Here is a 20428-nt window from a genome sequence, read left to right on the forward strand (position 1 = left end):
GACAGTGTAGAGGGAGCTTTACTCTGTATCTAACCCCGTGCTGTATCTGTCCTGGGAGTGTTTAATGGGGACAGTGTAGAGGGAGCTTTACTCTGTATCTAACCCCGTGCTGTACCTGTCCTGGGAGTGTTTGGTGGGAGACAGTGTAGAGGGAGCTTTACTCTGTATCTAACCCCGTGCTGTACCTGACCTGGGAGTGTTTGATGGGGACAGTGTAGAGGGAGCTTTACTCTGTATCTAACCCCGTGCTGTACCTGTCCAGGGAGTGTTTGATGGGGACAGTGTAGAGGGAGCTTTACTCTGTATCTAACCCCGTGCTGTACCTGTCCTGGGAGTGTTTGATGGGGACAGTGTAGAGGGAGCTTTACTCTGTATCTAACCCCGTGCTGTACCTGTCCTGGGAGTGTTTAATGGGGGGACAGTGTAGAGGGAGCTTTACTCTGTATCTAACCCCGTGCTGTACCTGTCCTGGGAGTGTTTGAAGGGGACAGTGTAGAGGGAGCTTTACTCTGTATCTAACCCCGTGCTGTACCTGTCCTGGGAGTGTTTAATGGGGGACAGTGTAGAGGGAGCTTTACTCTGTATCTAACCCCGTGCTGTCCCTGTCCTGGGAGTGTTTGATGGGGGACAGCGTAGAGGGAGCTTTACTCTGTATCTAACCCCGTGCTGTACCTGTCCTGGGAGTGTTTGGTGGGAGACAGTGTAGAGGGAGCTTTACTCTGTATCTAACCCCGTGCTGTATCTGTCCTGGGAGTGTTTAATGGGGACAGTGTAGAGGGAGCTTTACTCTGTATCTAACCCCGTGCTGTACCTGTCCTGGGAGTGTTTGGTGGGAGACAGTGTAGAGGGAGCTTTACTCTGTATCTAACCCCGTGCTGTATCTGTCCTGGGAGTGTTTAATGGGGACAGTGTAGAGGGAGCTTTACTCTGTATCTAACCCCGTGCTGTACCTGTCCTGGGAGTGTTTGGTGGGAGACAGTGTAGAGGGAGCTTTACTCTGTATCTAACCCCGTGCTGTACCTGACCTGGGAGTGTTTGATGGGGACAGTGTAGAGGGAGCTTTACTCTGTATCTAACCCCGTGCTGTACCTGTCCAGGGAGTGTTTGATGGGGACAGTGTAGAGGGAGCTTTACTCTGTATCTAACCCCGTGCTGTACCTGTCCTGGGAGTGTTTGATGGGGACAGTGTAGAGGGAGCTTTACTCTGTATCTAACCCCGTGCTGTACCTGTCCTGGGAGTGTTTGATGGGGACAGTGTAGAGGGAGCTTTACTCTGTATCTAACCCCGTGCTGTACCTGTCCTGGGAGTGTTTGATGGGGACAGTGTAGAGAGAGCTTTACTCTGTATCTAACCCCGTGCTGTACCTGTCCTGGGAGTGTTTAATGGGGGACAGTGCAGAGGGAGCTTTACTCTGTATCTAACCCCGTGCTGTACCTGTCCTGGGAGTGTTTGATGGGAGACAGTGTAGATGGAGCTTTACTCTGTATCTAACCCCGTGCTGTACCTGTCCTGGGAGTGTTTGATGGGGACAGTGTAGAGGGAGCTTTACTCTGTATCTAACCCCGTGCTGTACCTGTCCTGGGAGTGTTTGATGGGGGACAGTGTAGAGGGAGCTTTACAAACTAGAAAGGTTGGGGGGAGGGAATCGAAGTGAGGGGACTGAGAGCGAGGAGGTTAGCTCGCAAATAGATAAGGAATGTAGACAGGGTAAGAGGGAGGTTAGACGAGTGATGGAGAAGGGAAGTGCTCAGGCTGAAGGTCTGAGATGTGTCTATTTTAATGTCAGGAGTGTAGTGAATAAAGTGGATGAGCTTAGAGCGTGGATTGCTGCTTCGAATTGTGATGTGGTGGCCATTACGGAGACTTGGATGTCTCAGGGACAGGACTGGGTGCTTCAGGTGCCGGGTTTTAGATGTTTCAGAAGGACAGGGAGGGAGGCAAGAGAGGGGGGGGGAGTGGCACTGTTGATCAGGGATAGTGTCACGGCTGTAGAGAAGGTGGACGCCGTGGAGGGATTGACTACGGAGTCTCTGTGGGTGGAGGTTAGGAACAGGAAGGGGTCGGTAACTTTGCTGGGTGTTTTCTATAGGCCGCCCAATAGTAACAGAGATGTTGAGGAGCAGATGGGGAAACAGATCCTGGAGAGATGTAGGAATAACAGAGTTGTCGTGATGGGAGATTTTAATTTCCCAAACATAGATTGGAATATCCCTAGGGCTAGGGGTTTGGATGGAGAGGAGTTTGTTAGGTGTGTCCAGGAGAGTTTCCTGACACAGTATGTGGATAAGCCTACTAGAGGAGAGGCTGTACTTGATCTGGTGCTGGCTAATGAACCTGGACAGGTGGAGGATCTCTCGGTGGGTGAGCATCTTGGGGATAGCGATCATAATTCTATCTCCTTCACGATAGCATTGGAAAGAGATAGGATCAGGCAAGCTAGGAAAGTGTTTCTCTGGAGTAAAGGGAAATACAGTGTCATCAGGGAGGAAATTAGACGGGTAAATTGGAAGGAGGCATTCTTGGGGAAAAGTACCGAAGGAAAGTGGAGGATTTTCAAGGAATGTTTGTCTGGAGCTCTGCATGACAACGTTCCGATGAGACAGGGGGGTGTTGGTAGGGTACGGGAACCGTGGTGCACGAAGGTTGTGATGAACCTGGTGAATAAGAAAAGAGAGGCGTACAGAAGGTTCAGAGAGCTAGGAGGTGTTAAGGATTTAGAGGAGTATACGGGATGTAGGAAGGAGCTTAAGAAGGAAATTAGGAGAGCGAGAAGGGGTCATGAGAAGACCTTGGCGGGTAAGATTAAGGAGAATCCCAAGGCTTTCTACAAATATGTCAAGAGTAAAAGGATGAGATGTGAAGGAATAGGACCCTTAAAAGGTGAAGGGGGAAAAGTTTGTGCGGAACCGTTAGAAATGGCGGAGGTGCTTAATGAATACTTTACCTCGGTATTCACGGTGGAAAGGGATCTGGGTGGTTGTACTGCTGGTTTGCGGTGGACAGAAAGGATCGAGCATGTGGACATAAAGAAAGAGGATGTGTTGGAACTATTGAATGGCATCAAGGTTGGTAAGTCGCCGGGACCGGATGGGATGTACCCCAGGTTACTGTGGGAGACGAGGGAGGAGATTGCGGAGCCTTTGGCGATGATCTTTGCATCGTCGATGGAGACGGGAGAGGTTCCAGAGGATTGGAGGATTGCAGATGTGGTCCCTATATTCAAGAAAGGGAACAGGGACAGCCCGGGAAATTACCGACCGGTGAGTCTAACCTCAGTGGTTGGTAAGTTGATGGAGAGGATCCTGAGAGACAGGATTTATGATCATCTAGAGAAGTTTTGTGTGATCAAAAGTAGTCAGCACGGCTTTGTCAAGGGCAGGTCGTGCCTTACGAGCCTGGTTGAGTTCTTTGAAAATGTGACCAAACACATTGACGAAGGAAGAGCGGTGGATGTGGTCTATATGGACTTCAGCAAGGCGTTCGATAAGGTCCCCCATGCAAGACTTCTTGAGAAAGTGAGAGGGCATGGGATCCAAGGGGCTGTTGCCTTGTGGATCCAGAACTGGCTTGCCTGCAGAAGGCAGAGAGTGGCTGTGGAGGGGTCTTTCTCTGCATGGAGGTCAGTGACCAGTGGAGTGCCCCAGGGATCTGTTCTGGGACCCTTGCTGTTTGTCATTTTCATAAATGACCTGGATGAGGAAGTGGAGGGATGGGTTGGTAAGTTTGCTGACGACACCAAGGTAGGTGGTGTTGTGGATAGTTTGGAGGGATGTCAGAAGTTGCAGCGAGACATAGATAGAATGCAAGACTGGGCGGAGAAGTGGCAGATGGACTTCAACCCGGATAAGTGTGTAGTGATCCATTTTGGCAGATCCAATGGGATGAAGCAGCAGTATAATATGAAGGGTACCATTCTTAGCAGTGTAGAGGAACAGAAGGACCTTGGGGTCCGGGTCCATAGGACTCTTAAATCGGCCTCGCAGGTGGAGGATGCGGTCAAGAAGGCGTACGGCGTACTAGCCTTCATTAATCGAGGGATTCTTAAAGATTTGGAGAAGATTCTTAAAGATAGGATGTATGCGCATTTAGAAAGGAATAAACTCATTAACGATAGTCAACATGGTTTTGTGAGAGGGAGGTCATGCCTCACGAACCTGGTGGTGTTTTTTGAAGAAGTGACCAAAATGGTTGACGAAGGAAGGGCCGTGGATGTTGTCTATATGGACTTTAGTAAAGCGTTTGACAAAGTCCCTCATGGTAGGCTAGTGAAAAAGGTTGGATCCCATGGGATAAAGGGGGAGGTGGCTAGATGGGTGGAGAACTGGCTTGGTCATAGAAGACAGAGGGTGGTAGTGGAAGGGTCTTTTTCCGGCTGGAGGCCTGTGACTAGTGGTGTACCGCAGGGCTCTGTATTGGGACCTCTGCTGTTTGTGATTTATATAAATGATCTGGAAGAAGGAGTAACTGGGGTGATCAGTAAGTTTGCGGACGACACAAAACTGGCAGGACTTGCAGATAGTGAGGAACATTGTCAGAGGCTACAGAAGAATATAGATAGGCTGGAAATTTGGGCAAGGAAATGGCAGATGGAGTTCAATCCTGATAAATGCGAAGTGATGCATTTTGGTGGGAATAATGTAGGGAGGAGCTACACGATAAATGGAAGAACCATAAAGGGTGTAGAGACGCAGAGGGACCTGGGTGTGCAAGTCCACAGATCTTTGAAGGTGACGTCACAGGTGGAGAAGGTGGTGAAGAAGGCATATGGCATGCTTGCCTTTATAGGACGGGGCATAGAGTATAAAAGTTGGGGTCTGATGTTGCAGATGTATAGAACGTTGGTTCGGCCGCATTTGGAATACTGCGTCCAGTTCTGGTCGCCACACTACCAGAAGGACGTGGAGGCTTTGGAGAGAGTACAGAGGAGGTTTACCAGGATGTTGCCTGGTATGGAGGGGCTTGGTTATGAGGAGAGATTGGGGAAACTGGGGTTGTTCTCCTTGGAAAGACGGAGGATGAGGGGAGACTTAATAGAGGTGTATAAAATTATGAAAGGCATAGATAGGGTGAACGGTGGGAAGCTTTTCCCCGGGTCGGTGGTGACGTTCACGAGGGGTCATAGGTTCAAGGTGAAGGGGGGGAGGTTTAACACAGATATCAGAAGGACATATTTCACACAGAGGGTCGTGGGGGCCTGGAATGTGTTGCCGGGCAAGGTGGTGGAGGCGGACACACTGGGAACGTTTAAGACTTATCTAGACAGCTATATGAACGGAGTGGGAATGGAGGGATACAAAAGAGTGATCTAGTTTGGACCAGGGAGCGGCGCGGGCTAATTGTTCCTGGTTTCTCGTTTCAAGGCTTCATTCTACGATCATCTTGCTGGTGCCAGTACAGAGTGATACTGCGGATAGTTGGGAACCTGTCTCGGGGGCAGGGGATTCATATGGTGTTCGTGGAAGTGGAAATGACTAGGGTTGGGAAGCATTTTCCGATCGGGGCCATTGTGATCTCCTGGACTCGTTTCGATCGCCTCAGGGGGTCGGAGAGGAATTTCCCAGATTTTTTTTTCCCCATATTGGCCCTGGGGTTTTTCACTCTGGGTTTTCGCCTCTCCCTGGAGATCACATGGTCTGGAATGGGGGGGTGGGGGTAAGTTAATAGGTTGTAATGAACAAAGCATCGTAGCTGTGAGGGACAGCTCGGTGGATAGGATATTGGTATGTAGATAGGCTGGAAAATTGGGTGGGGATCCTGGATTCAGGATTCAATCCTGGACTGGGGAGCGGCGCGGGCTTGGAGGGCCGAAGGGCCTGTTCCTGTGCTGTATTGTTCTTTGTTCTTTGTTCTTTGATTGAGTTTAGGAGTCGGGAGATAATGCTGCAGCTTTATAGGACCCTGGTTAGACTCCACTTGGAGTACTGCGCGCAGTTCTGGTCACCTCATTACAGGAAAGATGTTGAAGCCATTGAAAGGGTGCAGAGGAGATTTACAAGGATGTTGCCTGGATTGGGGGGCATGCCTTATGAGGATAGGTTGAGGGAGCTTGGTCTCTTCTCCCTGGAGAGACGAAGGATGAGAGGTGACCTGATAGAGGTTTACAAGATGTTGAGAGGTCTGGATAGGGTAGACTCTCAGAGGCTATTTCCAAGGGCTGAAATGGTTGCTACGAGAGGACACAGGTTTAAGGTGCTGGGGGGTAGGTACAGAGGAGATGTCAGGGGTAGGTTTTTCACTCAGAGGGTGGTGGGTGAGTGGAATCGGCTGACGTCGGTGGTGGTGGAGGCAAACTCGTTGGGGTCTTTTAAGAGACTTCTGGATGAGTACATGGGATTTAATGGGATTGAGGGCTATAAATAGACCTAGAGGTAGGGATATGATCAGCGCAACTTGTGGGCCGAAGGGCCTGTTTGTGCTGTGGCTTTCTATGTTCTATGTAATTCACTTTGGTAGGAATAACAGATGTGTTGAGTATAGGGCTAACGGGAGGACTTTGAATAGTGTGGAGGAGCAGAGGGATCTAGGTGTATGTGTGCATAGATCCCTGAAAGTTGGGAATCAAGTAGATAAGGTTGTTAAGAAGGCATATGGTGTCTTGGCGTTTATTGGTAGGGGGATTGAATTTAGGAGTCGTAGCGTTATGTTGCAACTGTACACAACTCTGGTGCGGCCGCACTTGGAGTACTGTGTGCAGTTCTGGTCCCCACATTACAGGAAGGATGTGGAGGCTTTGGAGAGGGTGCAGAGGAGGTTTACCAGGATGTTGCCTGGTATGGAGGGGAGATCCTATGAGGAGAGGCTGAGGGATTTGGGATTGTTTTCGCTGGAAAGGCGGCGGCTAAGAGGGGATCTTATTGAAACATATAAGATGATTAGAGGTTTAGATAGGGTGGATAGTGATAGCCTTTTTCCTCTGATGGAGAAATCCAGCACGAGGGGGCATGGCTTTAAATTGAGGGGGGGTAGTTATAGAACCGATGTCAGGGGTAGGTTCTTTACCCAGAGGGTGGTGAGGGATTGGAATGCCCTGCCAGCATCAGTAGTAAATGCGCCTAGTTTGGGGGCGTTTAAGAGATCCGTAGATAGGTTCATGGACGAAAAGAAATTGGTTTAGGTTGGAGGGTCACAGTTTTTTTTTTAACTGGTCGGTGCAACATCGTGGGCCGAAGGGCCTGTTCTGCGCTGTAATGTTCTATGTTCTATGTTCTATGTTCTATGTTCTACTCTGTATCTAACCCCGTGCTGTACCTGTCCTGGGGGTGTTTGATGGGGACAGTGTAGAGGGAGCTTTACTCTGTATCTAACCCCGTGCTGTACCGGTCCTGGGAGTGTTTGATGGAGACTGTGTAGAGGGAGCTTTACTCTGTATCTAACCCGGTGCTGTACCTGTCCTGGGAGTGTTTGATGGGGGACAGTGTAGAGGGAGCTTTACTCTGTATCTAACCCCGTGCTGTACCTGTCCTGGGAGTGTTTGATGGGGGACAGTGCAGAGGGAGCTTTACTCTGTATCTAACCCCATGCAGTACCTGTCCTGGGAGTGTTTGATGGGGGACAGTGCAGAGGGAGCTTTACTCTGTATCTAACCCCGTGCTGTACCTGTCCTGGGAGTGTTTGATGGGGGACAGTGTAGAGGGAGCTTTACTCTGTATCTAACCCCGTGCTGTACCTGTCCTGGGAGTGTTTGATGGGGGACAGTGTACAGGGAGCTTTACTCTGTATCTAACCCCGTGCTGTACCTGTCCTGGGAGTGTTTGACGGGGACAGTGTACAGGGAGCTTTACTCTGTATCTAACCCCGTGCTGTACCTGTCCCGGGAGTGATTGATGGGGACAGTGTAGAGGGAGCTTTACTCTGTATCTAACCCCGTGCTGTACCTGTCCTGGGAGTGTTTGATGGGGACAGTGTAGAGGGAGCTTTACTCTGTATCTAACCCCGTGCTGTACCTGTCCTGGGAGTGTTTGATGGGGGACAGTGTAGAGGGAGCTTTACTCTGTATCTAACCCCGTGCTGTACCCAGCCTGGGAGTGTTTGATGGGGACAGTGTAGAGGGAGCTTTACTCTGTATCTAACTCCGTGCTGTACCTGTCCTGGGAGTGTTTGATGGGGACAGTGTAGAGGGAGCTTTACTCTGTATCTAACCCCGTGCTGTACCTGTCCTGGGAGTGTTTGATGGGGACAGTGTAGAGGGAGCTTTACTCTGTATCTAACCCCGTGCTGTACCTGTCCTGGGAGTGTTTGATGGGGGACAGTGTAGAGGGAGCTTTACTCTGTATCTAACCCCGTGCTGTACCCAGCCTGGGAGTGTTTGATGGGGACAGTGTAGAGGGAGCTTTACTCTGTATCTAACCCCGTGCTGTACCTGTCCTGGGAGTGTTTGATGGGGACAGTGTAGAGGGAGCTTTACTCTGTATCTAACCCCGTGCTGTACCTGTCCTGGGAGTGTTTGATGGGGACAGTGTAGAGGGAGCTTTACTCTGTATCTAACCCCGTGCTGTACCTGTCCTGGGAGTGTTTGATGGGGGACAGTGTAGAGGGAGCTTTACTCTGTATCTAACCCCGTGCTGTACCCAGCCTGGGAGTGTTTGATGGGGACAGTGTAGAGGGAGCTTTACTCTGTATCTAACCCCGTGCTGTACCTGTCCTGGGAGTGTTTGATGGGGACAGTGTAGAGGGAGCTTTACTCTGTATCTAACCCCGTGCTGTACCTGTCCTGGGAGTGTTTGATGGGGGACAGTGTAGAGGGAGCTTTACTCTGTATCTAACCCCGTGCTGTACCTGTCCTGGGAGTGTTTGATGGGGGACAGTGTAGAGGGAGCTTTACTCTGTATCTAACCCCGTGCTGTACCTGTCCTGGGAGTGTTTGATGGGGGACAGTGTAGAGGGAGCTTTACTCTGTGTTGAATCTGACCTACCAGAAGAGTGTGGCATCCAAGTAACAGGAGTTGCAATGACCCTGTATTCCTTTCCTCCAGCCTTGCATGATATCCGTAGTCAGCTGTCCCGTGTCTGGAGCCGTGTTTTCCCTTACACTTTGGCTGTTGTATTTCTTAAAATCTGAAGAGTAACGACACAAAAGCTTTCAGAACTCTACATTTACTCTGCCTGGATTCTTGTAGACGCAGTTGATTCCCACACTGAATCGTTCGTTCACCCCCTCCAGGCAGAGCTGTTGCAACGCACCGCAGACTCATCTGTCTCTCATCCTATCCTCCAGTATCCTATGGCTTGGTCATAGAAGACAGAGGGTGGTAGTGGAAGGGTCTTTTTCCGGCTGGATGCCTGTGACTAGTGGTGTTCCGCAGGGCTCTGTATTGGGACCTCTGCTGTTTGTGATTTATATAAATGATCTGGAAGAAGGTGTAACTGGGGTGATCAGTAAGTTTGCGGACGACACAAAACTGGCAGGACTTGCAGATAGTGAGGAGCATTGTCAGAGGCTACAGAAGGATATAGATAGGCTGGAAATTTGGGCAAGGAAATGGCAGATGGAGTTCAATCCTGATAAATGCGAAGTGATGCATTTTGGTGGGAATAATGTAGGGAGGAGCTACACGATAAATGGAAGAACCATAAAGGGTGTAGAGACGCAGAGGGACCTGGGTGTGCAAGTCCACAGATCTTTGAAGGTGACGTCACAGGTGGAGAAGGTGGTGAAGAAGGCATATGGCATGCTTGCCTTTATAGGACGGGGCATAGAGTATAAAAGTTGGGGTCTGATGTTGCGGTTGTATAGAACGTTGGTTCGGCCGCATTTGGAATACTGCGCCCAGTTCTGGTCGCCGCACTACCAGAAGGACGTGGAGGCTTTGGAGAGAGTGCAGAGGAGATTTACCAGGATGCTGCCTGGTATGGAGGGGCTTGGTTGTGAGGAGAGATTGGGGAAACTGGGGTTGTTCTCCTTGGAAAGACGGAGGATGAGGGGAGACTTAATAGAGGTGTATAAAATTATGAAAGGCATAGATAGGGTGAACGGTGGGAAGCTTTTCCCCGGGTCGGTGGTGACGTTCACGAGGGGTCATAGGTTCAAGGTGAGGGGGGGGAGGTTTAACACGGATATCAGAAGGACATATTTTACACAGAGGGTCGTGGGGGCCTGGAATGTGTTGCCGGGCAAGGTGGTGGAGGCGGACACACTGGGAACGTTTAAGACTTATCTAGACAGCTATATGAACGGAGTGGGAATGGAGGGATACAAAAGAGTGGTCTAGTTTGGACCAGGGAGCGGCGCGGGCTAATTGTTCCTGGTTTCTCGTTTCAAGGCTTCATTCTATGATCATCTTGCTGGTGCCAGTACAGAGCGAGACTGCGGATAGTTGGGAACCTGTCTCGGGGGCAGGGAATTCATATGGTGTTCGTGGAAGTGGAAATGACTAGGGTTGGGAAGCATTTTCCGATCGGGGCCATTGTGATCTCCTGGACTCGTTTCGATCGCCTCAGGGGGTCGGAGAGGAATTTCCCAGATTTTTTTTCCCCATATTGGCCCTGGGGTTTTCACTCTGGGTTCTCGCCTCTCCCTGGAGATCACATGGTCTGGAATGGGGGGGTGGGGGGGAGATAATAGGTTGTGATGAACAAAGCATCGTAGCTGTGAGGGACAGCTCGGTGGATAGGATATTAGGATGTAGATAGGCTGGAAAATTGGGCGGGGATCCTGGATTCAGGATTCAATCCTGGACCGGGGAGCGGCGCGGGCTTGGAGGGCCGAAGGGCCTGTTCCTGTGCTGTATTGTTCTTTGTTCTTTGGTAGTTGAGAGTCAGCCACATTGCTGTCGCTCTGGAGACGCATTTAGGCCAGACTGGGGGTTAGGATTCAGATCCCAGCTCCCATCGCAGGCTCATCTGTCTCTCATCCTGTCCTCCATGAGTCTCTGCTCATCCGGACATTTGCTGCCCGTGATGTGACGGTCAGCATGTTAAATTGTGGGCATCACGTTGGCACAGTGCTTAGCCTCACAGCACCAAGGACCCCGGGTTCGATTCCCGGCTCGGGGTCACTGTCTGTGCGGAGTTTGCACATTCTCCTCGTGTCTGCGTGGGTTTCCTCCGGGTGCTCCGGTTTCCTCCCACAGTCCAAGGATGTGAGGGTTAGGTTGATTGGCCATGCTAAAAATTGCCCCTTAGTGTCCCGGGATGCATAAGAACATAAGAAATAGGAGCAGGAGTAGGCCATCTAGCCCCTCGAGCCTGCCCCGCCATTCAATAAGATCATGGCTGATCTGACGTGGATCAGTACCACTTACCCGCCTGATCCCCATAACCCTTAATTCCCTTACCGATCAGGAATCCATCCATCCGCGCTTTAAACATATTCAGCGAGGTAGCCTCCACCACCTCAGTGGGCAGAGAATTCCAGAGATTCACCACCCTCTGGGAGAAGAAGTTCCTCCTCAACTCTGTCTTAAACCGACCCCCCTTTATTTTGAGGCTGTGTCCTCTAGTTTTAACTTCCTTACTAAGTGGAAAGAATCTCTCCGCCTCCACCCTATCCAGCCCCCGCATTATCTTATAAGTCTCCATAAGATCCCCCCTCATCCTTCTAAACTCCAACGAGTACAAACCCAATCTGCTCAGTCTCTCCTCATAATCAACACCCCTCATCTCCGGTATCAACCTGGTGAACCTTCTCTGCACTCCCTCCAAGGCCAATATATCCTTCCGCAAATAAGGGGACCAATACTGCGCACAGTATTCCAGCTGCGGCCTCACCAATGCCCTGTACAGATGCAGCAAGACATCTCTGCTTTTAGATTCTATCCCCCTCGCGATATCGGCCAACATCCCATTTGCCTTCTTGATCACCTGTTGCACCTGCAGACTGGGTTTTTGCGTCTCATGCACAAGGACCCCCAGGTCCCTCTGCACAGCAGCATGTTGTAAATTCTTTCCATTTAGATAATAATCCAATTTGCTATTATTTCTTCCAAAGTGAATAACCTCGCACTTGTTAACGTTATACTCCATCTGCCTGATCCTCGCCCACTCACTCAGCCAATGTGAAAATTGAGTTGAATAAATATCTGGAATTAAGAATCTACTGATGACGGTGAAACTCATTGGTGTCCTCGTTGGAATTTAGAAGGCTGAGGGGGGATCTTATAGAGGCCTATAAGATAATGAAGGGGCTGGATAGGGTAGAGGTGGAGAGATTCTTTCCACTTAGAAAGGAAGCTAGAACTAGAGGGCACAGCCTCAAAATAAAGGGGGGTCAGTTTAGGACAGAGTTGAGGAGGAACTTCTTCTCTCAGAGGGTGGTGAATCTCTGGAATTCTCTGCCCACTGAAGTGGTGGAGGCTACCTGGTTGAATATGTTTAAATCACGGATAGATGGATTGTTGAATGGCGGGGCAGGCTCGAGGGGCTAGATGGCCTACTCCTGCTCCTATTTCTTATGTTCTTATGTAAACCATTGTCGATTGTCGGAAAAACCCCATCTGGTTCACTAATGTCCTTTAGGGAAGGAAATCTGCCGTCCTTACCCGGTCTGGCCTACATGTGACTCCAGAGTCACACAGCAATGTGGCTGACTCTTAGATGCCCCCTGATGTAGCCAGGGAAGACACGCAGCTCAAGGTGGCAACTAGGGATGGGCAATAAATGCTGGGCCCAGCCAGCGACGCCCATGTCCCATGAACTAATTTTTATAAAAAGTGTTTGTCTCTGAAATGCCCCTCTGAATTCATAGAATCCCTGCAGTGCAGAAGGAGGCCATTCGGCCCATCGAGTCAGCACTGACAACAATCCCACCCAGGCACTACCCCCGTAACCTCACGTATTTACCCTGCTAGTCCCCCCGACGCTAAGGGGCAATTTAGCACGGCCCAATCCACCCGACCTGCACATCTTTGGACTGTGGGAGGAAACGGATTTCAGACAATGGCGAGACGGAGTTCAGGGAAGAGATAGAGAATCTGGTGCAGTGACAATAATCTCTCCCTCAATTTCAACAAAACGAAGGAGATTGTCATCAACTTCAGGAAGCGTAAAGGAGAACATTCCCCTGTCTACATCAATGGGGATGAAGTAGAAATGGTTGAGAGCTTCAAGTTTCTAGGTGTCTAGATCACCAACAACCTGTCCTGGTCCCCCCCATGCCGACGCTATAGTTAAGAAAGCCCACCAACACCTCTACTTTCTCAGAAGACTAAGGAAATTTGGCATGTCAGCTACGACTCTCACCAACTTTTACAGATGCACCATAGAAAGCATTCTTTCTGGTTGTATCACAGCTCGGTTTGGCTCCTGCTCTGCCCAAGACCGCAAGGAACTACAAAGGGTCGTGAATGTAGCCCAATCCATCACACAAACCAGCCTCCCATCCATTGACTCTGTCTACACTTCCCGCTGCCTCGGAAAAGCAGCCAGCATAATCAAGGACCCCACGCACCCCCGGACATTCTCTCTTCCACCTTCTTCCATCAGGAAAAAGATACAAAAGCCTGAGGTCACGTACCGACCGACTCAAGAACAGCTTCTTCCCTGCTGCCATCAGACTTTCGAATGGACCTACCTCGCATTAAGCTGATCTACCTCTACACCCTAGCTATGACTGTAACACTACATTCTGCACTCTCTCCTTTCCTTCTCTATGAACGGTATGCTTTGTCTGTATAGCGTGCAAGAAACAATACTTTTCACTGTATCCCAATACATGTGACAATAATAAATCAAATCAAAATCAGTTTACAAGTTCATTGGAACTTTCAAGCCATGTGATTGGTTCCTGGTTACACAGTTGGGTGGATGACAGAGAATCCTCTGGAAGTGAGTGGAGGAATTTGTAGATAAAAGTCATGTGCAGTCCTTTGTGCCAGCAATAACTCTAGAGATTAACCATTGTAAGAAGCGTGCCCTGTAGGAACCTTCAGAGAGGAGATAGATTCTCCATCGAGGATATTTCTTGGCTAAGACTTTCCCTAAACTTCACCCCCGCACATCTCCCTTAAACTTTCCCCCTCTCACTTTGAACCTGTGCCCCACTTGTCATTGACGCTTCCACCCTGGTGAAAAAGCCTCCGACTGTCCACCCTGTCTATGCACCTCATCATTTTGTAGACCTCTATCAGGTCTCCCCTCAGCCTCCGTCTTTCCAGTGAAAACGATCCTGGTTTATTCAACCTCTCCTCATAACCAACACCCTCGAGACCAGGCAACATCCTGGTGAACCTTCTGTGCACCCTCTCCAAAGCTTCCATGTCCTTCTGGTAGTGTGGTGACCAGAACTGCACACTCCAAATATGGCCGAATAGGGTTTCATATAGCTGCAACATGATTTCCCAACTCTGGTACTCAATGCCCCGGCTGATGAAGACAAGCGTGCCATATGCCTTCTTAATCACCTTGGCCGCCTGTGTTGCCTCTTTCAGGGAACTGTGGATCTGCACACCCAGATCCCTCTGTATGTTAATGTTCCGAAGGGTTCTGCCATTTACAGTATAATTCACACCTGAATTTGATCCTCCAAAATGCATCACCTCGCATTTACATAGAAACATAGAAACCAGAAACAGGAGGAGGCCATTCAGCCCTTGAGGGCGGCACGGTAGCACAGTGGTTAGCACTGCTGCATCACAGCTCCAGGGACCTGGGTTCGAATCCCGGCTCGGGGTCACTGTCTGTGTGGAGTTTGCACATTCTCCTCGTGTCTGCGTGGGTTTCCTCCAGGTGCTCCGGTTTCCTCCCACAGTCCAAAGATGTGCGGGCTAGGTTGATTGGCCATGCTAAAATTGCCCCTTAGTGTCCTGAGATGCGTAGATTAGAGGGATTAGTGGGTAAATATGTAGGGATACGGGGATAGGGCCTGGGTAGGATTGTGGTCGGTGCAGACTCGATGGGCCGAATGGCCTCTTTCTGTACTTTAGGGCTTCTATGATTCTTCGAGCCTGCTCCTACATTCATTTTGATCATGGCTGATCATCAAATTCAATATCTGATCCCCATCCCGCCCCCCTGCCCCCATATCCCTCGATCCCTTTAGCCCCGAGAGCTGTATCTAATTCCTTCTTGAAATCACACAACGTTTTGGCCTCAACTACTTTCTGTGGTAGTGAATTCCACACATTCACCACCCTCTGGGTGAAGAAATTTCTCCTCACCTCAGTCCTAAAAGGTTTCCGCCTCATCCTCAAACTATGATCCCTAGTTCTGGACTCCCCCCACCATCGGGGAACATTCTTTCTGAATCTACCCTGTCTAACCCGGTTAGAATCTTATAAGTTTCTATGAGATCCCCTCTCACTCTTCTAAACTCCAGTGAATATAATCCTAACCGACTTAGTCTCTCCTCATATGACAGACCTGCCATCCCAGGAATCAGCCTGGTAAACCTTCGCGGTGCTCCCTCTATAGCAAGGACATCCTTCCTCAGATAACCTCACATTTGTCCAGATTAAACTCATAAGTTCATAAGATATAGGAGCAGAATTAGACCATTCGGCCCATCGAGTCTGCTCCGCCATTCGATCATGGCTGATACGCTCCTCATCCCCATTTTCCTGCCTTCTCCCCGTAGCCCTTCAACCCATTACCAATTAAAAATCTGTCCAACTCCTCCTTAACTTAACTCACTGTCCCAGCATCCTTTGGGGCAGCGAATTCCACAGATTCACAACCCTTTGGGAGAAGTAGTTTCTCCTCAGCTCTGTTTTAAATTTGTTACCCCTTATCCTAAGACGATGACCTCTCGACCCAGAATGCCCTACAAGAGGAAGCATCCGCTCCACGTCTACTTTATCCAAACCTTCCATTTGATCTCCCTTCATTCTTCTCAACTCCATCCGCCATTTCTGTGCCCAAGTTCTCCAATCTATCTGTGACGTGTTGTATCCTCTGACAATGCCCGGCACTATCAGTGACTCCAAGTTGCCATCATTCAATGTCTGGCTTGAGTTCCAATTAAAACCTTGTGCTCACTGTCCCACAATGCCTCCTGGGTTCAGCAATGCCATGACATTAAAAACAATTGTGCTTGTCTACCGATTCCCCAATGGCCTTTTCCTCACCACTCACTCCTCTCCCTCCTTCTCACATCTCCTCCTCTTCTGACCCCCCCCCCGCCTTTTCTTTCCCTCCCACTCCCTCCAATCCAACCTTTCCTCCACTGCCCTCCATCCAACATTCCCTCCCATCCCCTCTCCCCACCCCTCCCTCCTCGCGCCATCCTCCCTCTCCCCTCCCCTCAAATTCCCTCCTCCCCCTTACACCTTCCCCTGCCTCTCCCAACTCTCGTCTTAGAATCGGACACAGAAGGAGAGGCCCTTTGGCCCATCAGGCCTGCCCGGACACATGAGAAACACTCAGACTCCCACCTAATCCCACTCTACCAGGGCTTGGCTCATAGCCCTGAATGTGATGAAGTGCCAAGTATTCATCCAGGTACTTTTTAAAGGATGTGAGGCCTCCACCACCCTCCCAGGAATCATGGAATCCCTACAGTGCAGAAGGAGGCCATTCAGCCCATCGAGCCTGCGCCAACAACAATCCCACCCAGGCCCGATCCCCATGACCCCATCTATTTACCCTGCTAATCCTCCTGACACGAAGGGACAATTTAGCATGGCCAATCCACCCAACCTGCACATCTTTGGACACTAAGGGGCAATTTAGCACGGCCAATCCGCCTAACCTGCACATCTTTGGACACTAAGGGGCAATTTAGCACGGCCAATCCGCCTAACCTGCACATCTTTGGACACTAAGGGGACAATTTAGCATGGCCAATCCACCCAACCTGCACATCTTTGGACACTAAGGGGCAATTTAGCATGGCCAATCCACCTAACCTGCACATCTTTGGACACTAAGGGACAATTTAGCATGGCCAATCCACCTAACCTGCACATCTTTGGACACTAAGGGACAATTTAGCATGGCCAATCCACCTAACCTGCACATCTTTGGACACTAAGGGACAATTTAGCATGGCCAATCCACCTAACCTGCACATCTTTGGACACTAAGGGACAATTTAGCATGGCCAATCCACCTAACCTGCACATCTTTGGACACCAAGGGACAATTTAGCATGGCCAATCCTCCTAACCTGCACATCTTTGGACACTAAGGAGCAATTTAGCATGGCCAATCCACCTAACCTGCACATCTTTGGACACTAAGGGACAATTTAGCATGGCCAATCCACCTAACCTGCACATCTTTGGACACTAAGGGGCAATTCAGCATGGCCAATCCACCTAACCTGCACATCTTTGGACACTAAGGGGCAATTTAGCATGGCCAATCCACCTAACCTGCACATCCATATATATCATATATATGGATATATATGTTCATATCCATAGATCTCTAAAGGTTGCCACTCAAGTGGATAGAGCTGTGAAGAAGGCCTATAGTGTGTTGGCGTTTATTAACAGGGAGTTGGAGTTTAAGAGCCGTGGGGTTATGCTGCAACTGTACAGGACCTTGGTGAGACCACATTTGGAATATTGTGTGCAGTTCTGGTCACCTCACAATAAGAAGGATGTGGAGACACTGGAAAGAGTGCAGAGGAGATTTACCAGGATGCTGCCTGGTTTGGAGGGTAGGTCTTATGAGGAAAGGTTGAGGGAACTTGGGCTTTTCTCTTTGGAGCGGAGGAGGTTGAGAGGAGACTTGATAGAGGTTTATAAGATGATGAGGGGGATAGATAGAGTGAACGTTCAAAGACTATTTCCTCGGGTGAATGGAGTGGTAACTAGGGGGCATAACTATAGGGTTCATGGTGGGAGATATAGGAAGGATATCCGAGGTAGGTTTTTTACTCAGAGAGTGGTTGGGGTGTGGAATGGACTGCCTGCAGGGATAGTGGAGTCAGAAACTTTAGGAACATTTAAGAAGCTATTGGATAGGCACATGGAGCACTTCGGGATGATAGGGAGGAAATAGTTTGATTTGGGTTTCAAACAAAGCTCGGCACAACATCGTGGGCCGAAGGGCCTGTTCTGTGCTGTACTGTTCTATGTTTCTATGTTCTATCTTTCAGACTGTGGGAGGAAACCGGAGCACCTGGAGGAAACCCATGCAGACACGGGGAGAACGTGCAAACTCCACATAGACAGTCACCCGATGCCCGGAATCGAACTCGGGTCCCTGGCGCTGTGAGGCAGCAGTGCTAACCACCGTGCCGCTCCCAGATCACCTGGAAATACATTCCAGACCGTCACCACCCTCTGGGTAAAAAAGTTTTTTCCTCACATCCCCCCTAAACCTCCTGCCCCTCACCTTGAACCTGTGACCCCTCGTGACTGACCCTTCAACTGAGGGAAATAGCTGCTCATAAAATGAAACCCGACAGTGCAGAAGGAGGCCATTCGGCCCATCGAGTCTGCACCAAAAACAATCCCACCCAGGCCCTATCCCCGTAATCCCACACATTTAGCCCGCTCATTCCTCTAACCTACACATCCTGGGACATTAAGCGGCAATTTAGCACGGCCAATCCACCTATCCCGCACGTCTTTCGGACTGTGGGAGGAAACCGGAGCACCCGGAGGAAACCCACGCAGATATGGGGAGAATGTGCAAACTCCACACAGACAGTGACCCGAGCCGGGAATCGAACCCAGGTCCCTGGAGCTGTGAGGCAGCAGTGCTAACCACTGTGCCACCTCCCTATCCACCTCCCTCATAATCTTGTCCACCTCGATCAGGCCACCCCTCAGTCTTCTCTGCTTCAGAGAAAACAACCCAAGCCTTTTCCAACCTCTCTTCGTAACTTCAATGCCCCATCCCAGGCGTCTTCTTCCACCATGCCCTCCCGCTTCCCCCCCCTTTCTCCGATCCTCCCCCTTCCTCCTCCCCCTTCTTCTCCTCACCCTCCTTTCTCTCTGTGCGACCTCCCACCCTCCCTGTGCACCCTCTCCGCGCTGGAACGCTACCTCAAACACCCCCACGCCACCCCCCCCCCACTCACCGAGTGAGTTGCACCAGTCTACGGGGTTGGCGTTTGGCGTCAGCGAGTGGAACCGTGAGTCGGGCCTGCAGGTCCTGAGCTTGACAAAGAGGGCCTTGTTCGGGGGGCATTGGAAGTACCGTCGACCGCAGTAGGTGCCATCTGTGCAGCCGGTCGGTAAAGCCATCTCCTGCCAACACACACACACACAAGGGGAAATGGGGTCAGTATTCATCCTTGGGGGGGGGGGTCCACCAGCCTTGTCAATCCATGGCCTCCCCTTCCCACTCCCCCACGAACAATGCAGCCCATCCCCAGAATGGCAACGCGATGACAATAATCTCTCCCTCAATGTCAAATGGAGGAGACTGTCATCGACTTCAGGAAGCGGTGTAAAGTACATGCCCCTGTCTACATCAACATGGACGAAGTGGAAATGGTCGAGAGCTTCAAGGTTTTGGGTGTCCAGATCACCAACAACCTGTCCTGGTCCCCCCCATGCCGACACTATCGTTAAGAAAGCCCCACCAACTTTCTCAGGAGGCTAAGGAAATTAGGCATGTCAGCTCCGACTCTCACCAACTTTTACAGATGCACCACGGAAAGCATTCTTTCTGGCTGTATCACACCTTGGTATGGCTCTTGCAGTTGAGGCTACCTCATTGAATGTTTTTAAGACAAAGATAGATCGATTTTTGAACAGTAAAGGAATTAAGGGTTATGGTGAGCGGGCGGGTAAGTGGAACTGAGTCCACGAAAAGATCAGCCATGATCTTATTGAATGGCGGGGCAGGCTCGAGGGGCCGGATGGCCTACTCCTGCTCCTAGTTCTTATGTTCGCTCTGCCCAAGACCGCAAGAAACTACAAAGGGTCGTGAATGTAGCCCAATCCATCACTCAAACCAGCCTCCCATCCATTGACTCTGTCTACACTTCCCGCTGCCTCGGAAAAGCAGCCAAAATTTGGAGTATTGTGTACAGTTTTGGTCACCTAGTTACAGGAAGGATGTAAATAAGATTGAAAGAGTGCAGAGAAGGTTCACAAGGTTGTTGCCGGGACTTGAGAAGCTGAGTTACAGAGAGAGATTGAATAGGTTGGGACTTTATTCCCTGGAGCGTAGAAGATTGAGGGGAGATTTGATAGAGGTGTATAAGATTTTGATGGGTATAGATAGAGTGAATGCAGCCTCCCATCCATTGACTCTGTCTACACTTCCCGCTGCCTCGGAAAAGCAGCCAAAATAATTAAGGACCCCACGCACCCCGGACATTCTCTCTTCCACCTTCTCCCGTCAGGAAAAAGATACAAAACTCTGAGGACACGTACCAACCGACTCAAGAACAGCTTCTTCCCTGATGCCATCAGACTTTTGAATGGACTCTACCTCACATTAAGTTGATCTTTCTCTACACCCTGGCTATGACTGTAACACTACATTCTTTAATCCTTTAAACCTTGCCCCTCGCACCTTAAACCTGTGCCCCCGAGTAATTGACTCTTCCACCCTGGGGAAAAAGCTTCTGACTATCCACTCTGTCCA

At 50.0% G+C, this 20428-nt stretch overlaps 1 protein-coding gene across 1 annotated transcript in view; it reads right to left on the bottom strand.

Annotated features, from left to right (window-relative positions):
* LOC144487575 (ubiquitin carboxyl-terminal hydrolase CYLD-like) overlaps nucleotides 1-20428 on the bottom strand; it is a gene marked incomplete at its 3' end in the record, with an annotated part of 63706 nt that overhangs the window by 1293 nt on the left and 41985 nt on the right. The window contains exons 6-7 of the mRNA XM_078205659.1: nucleotides 18909-19077; nucleotides 8914-9055 (exon numbers count right to left, since the gene is read on the bottom strand). Coding sequence (XP_078061785.1) covers nucleotides 8914-9055; nucleotides 18909-19077 — 311 coding nt within the window. The remainder of the gene's footprint in view (nucleotides 1-8913; nucleotides 9056-18908; nucleotides 19078-20428) is intronic.

The sequence above is a fragment of the Mustelus asterias genome, unplaced genomic scaffold (genome assembly GCF_964213995.1).
Source record: "Mustelus asterias unplaced genomic scaffold, sMusAst1.hap1.1 HAP1_SCAFFOLD_887, whole genome shotgun sequence".
Classification (NCBI taxonomy): domain Eukaryota; kingdom Metazoa; phylum Chordata; class Chondrichthyes; order Carcharhiniformes; family Triakidae; genus Mustelus; species Mustelus asterias.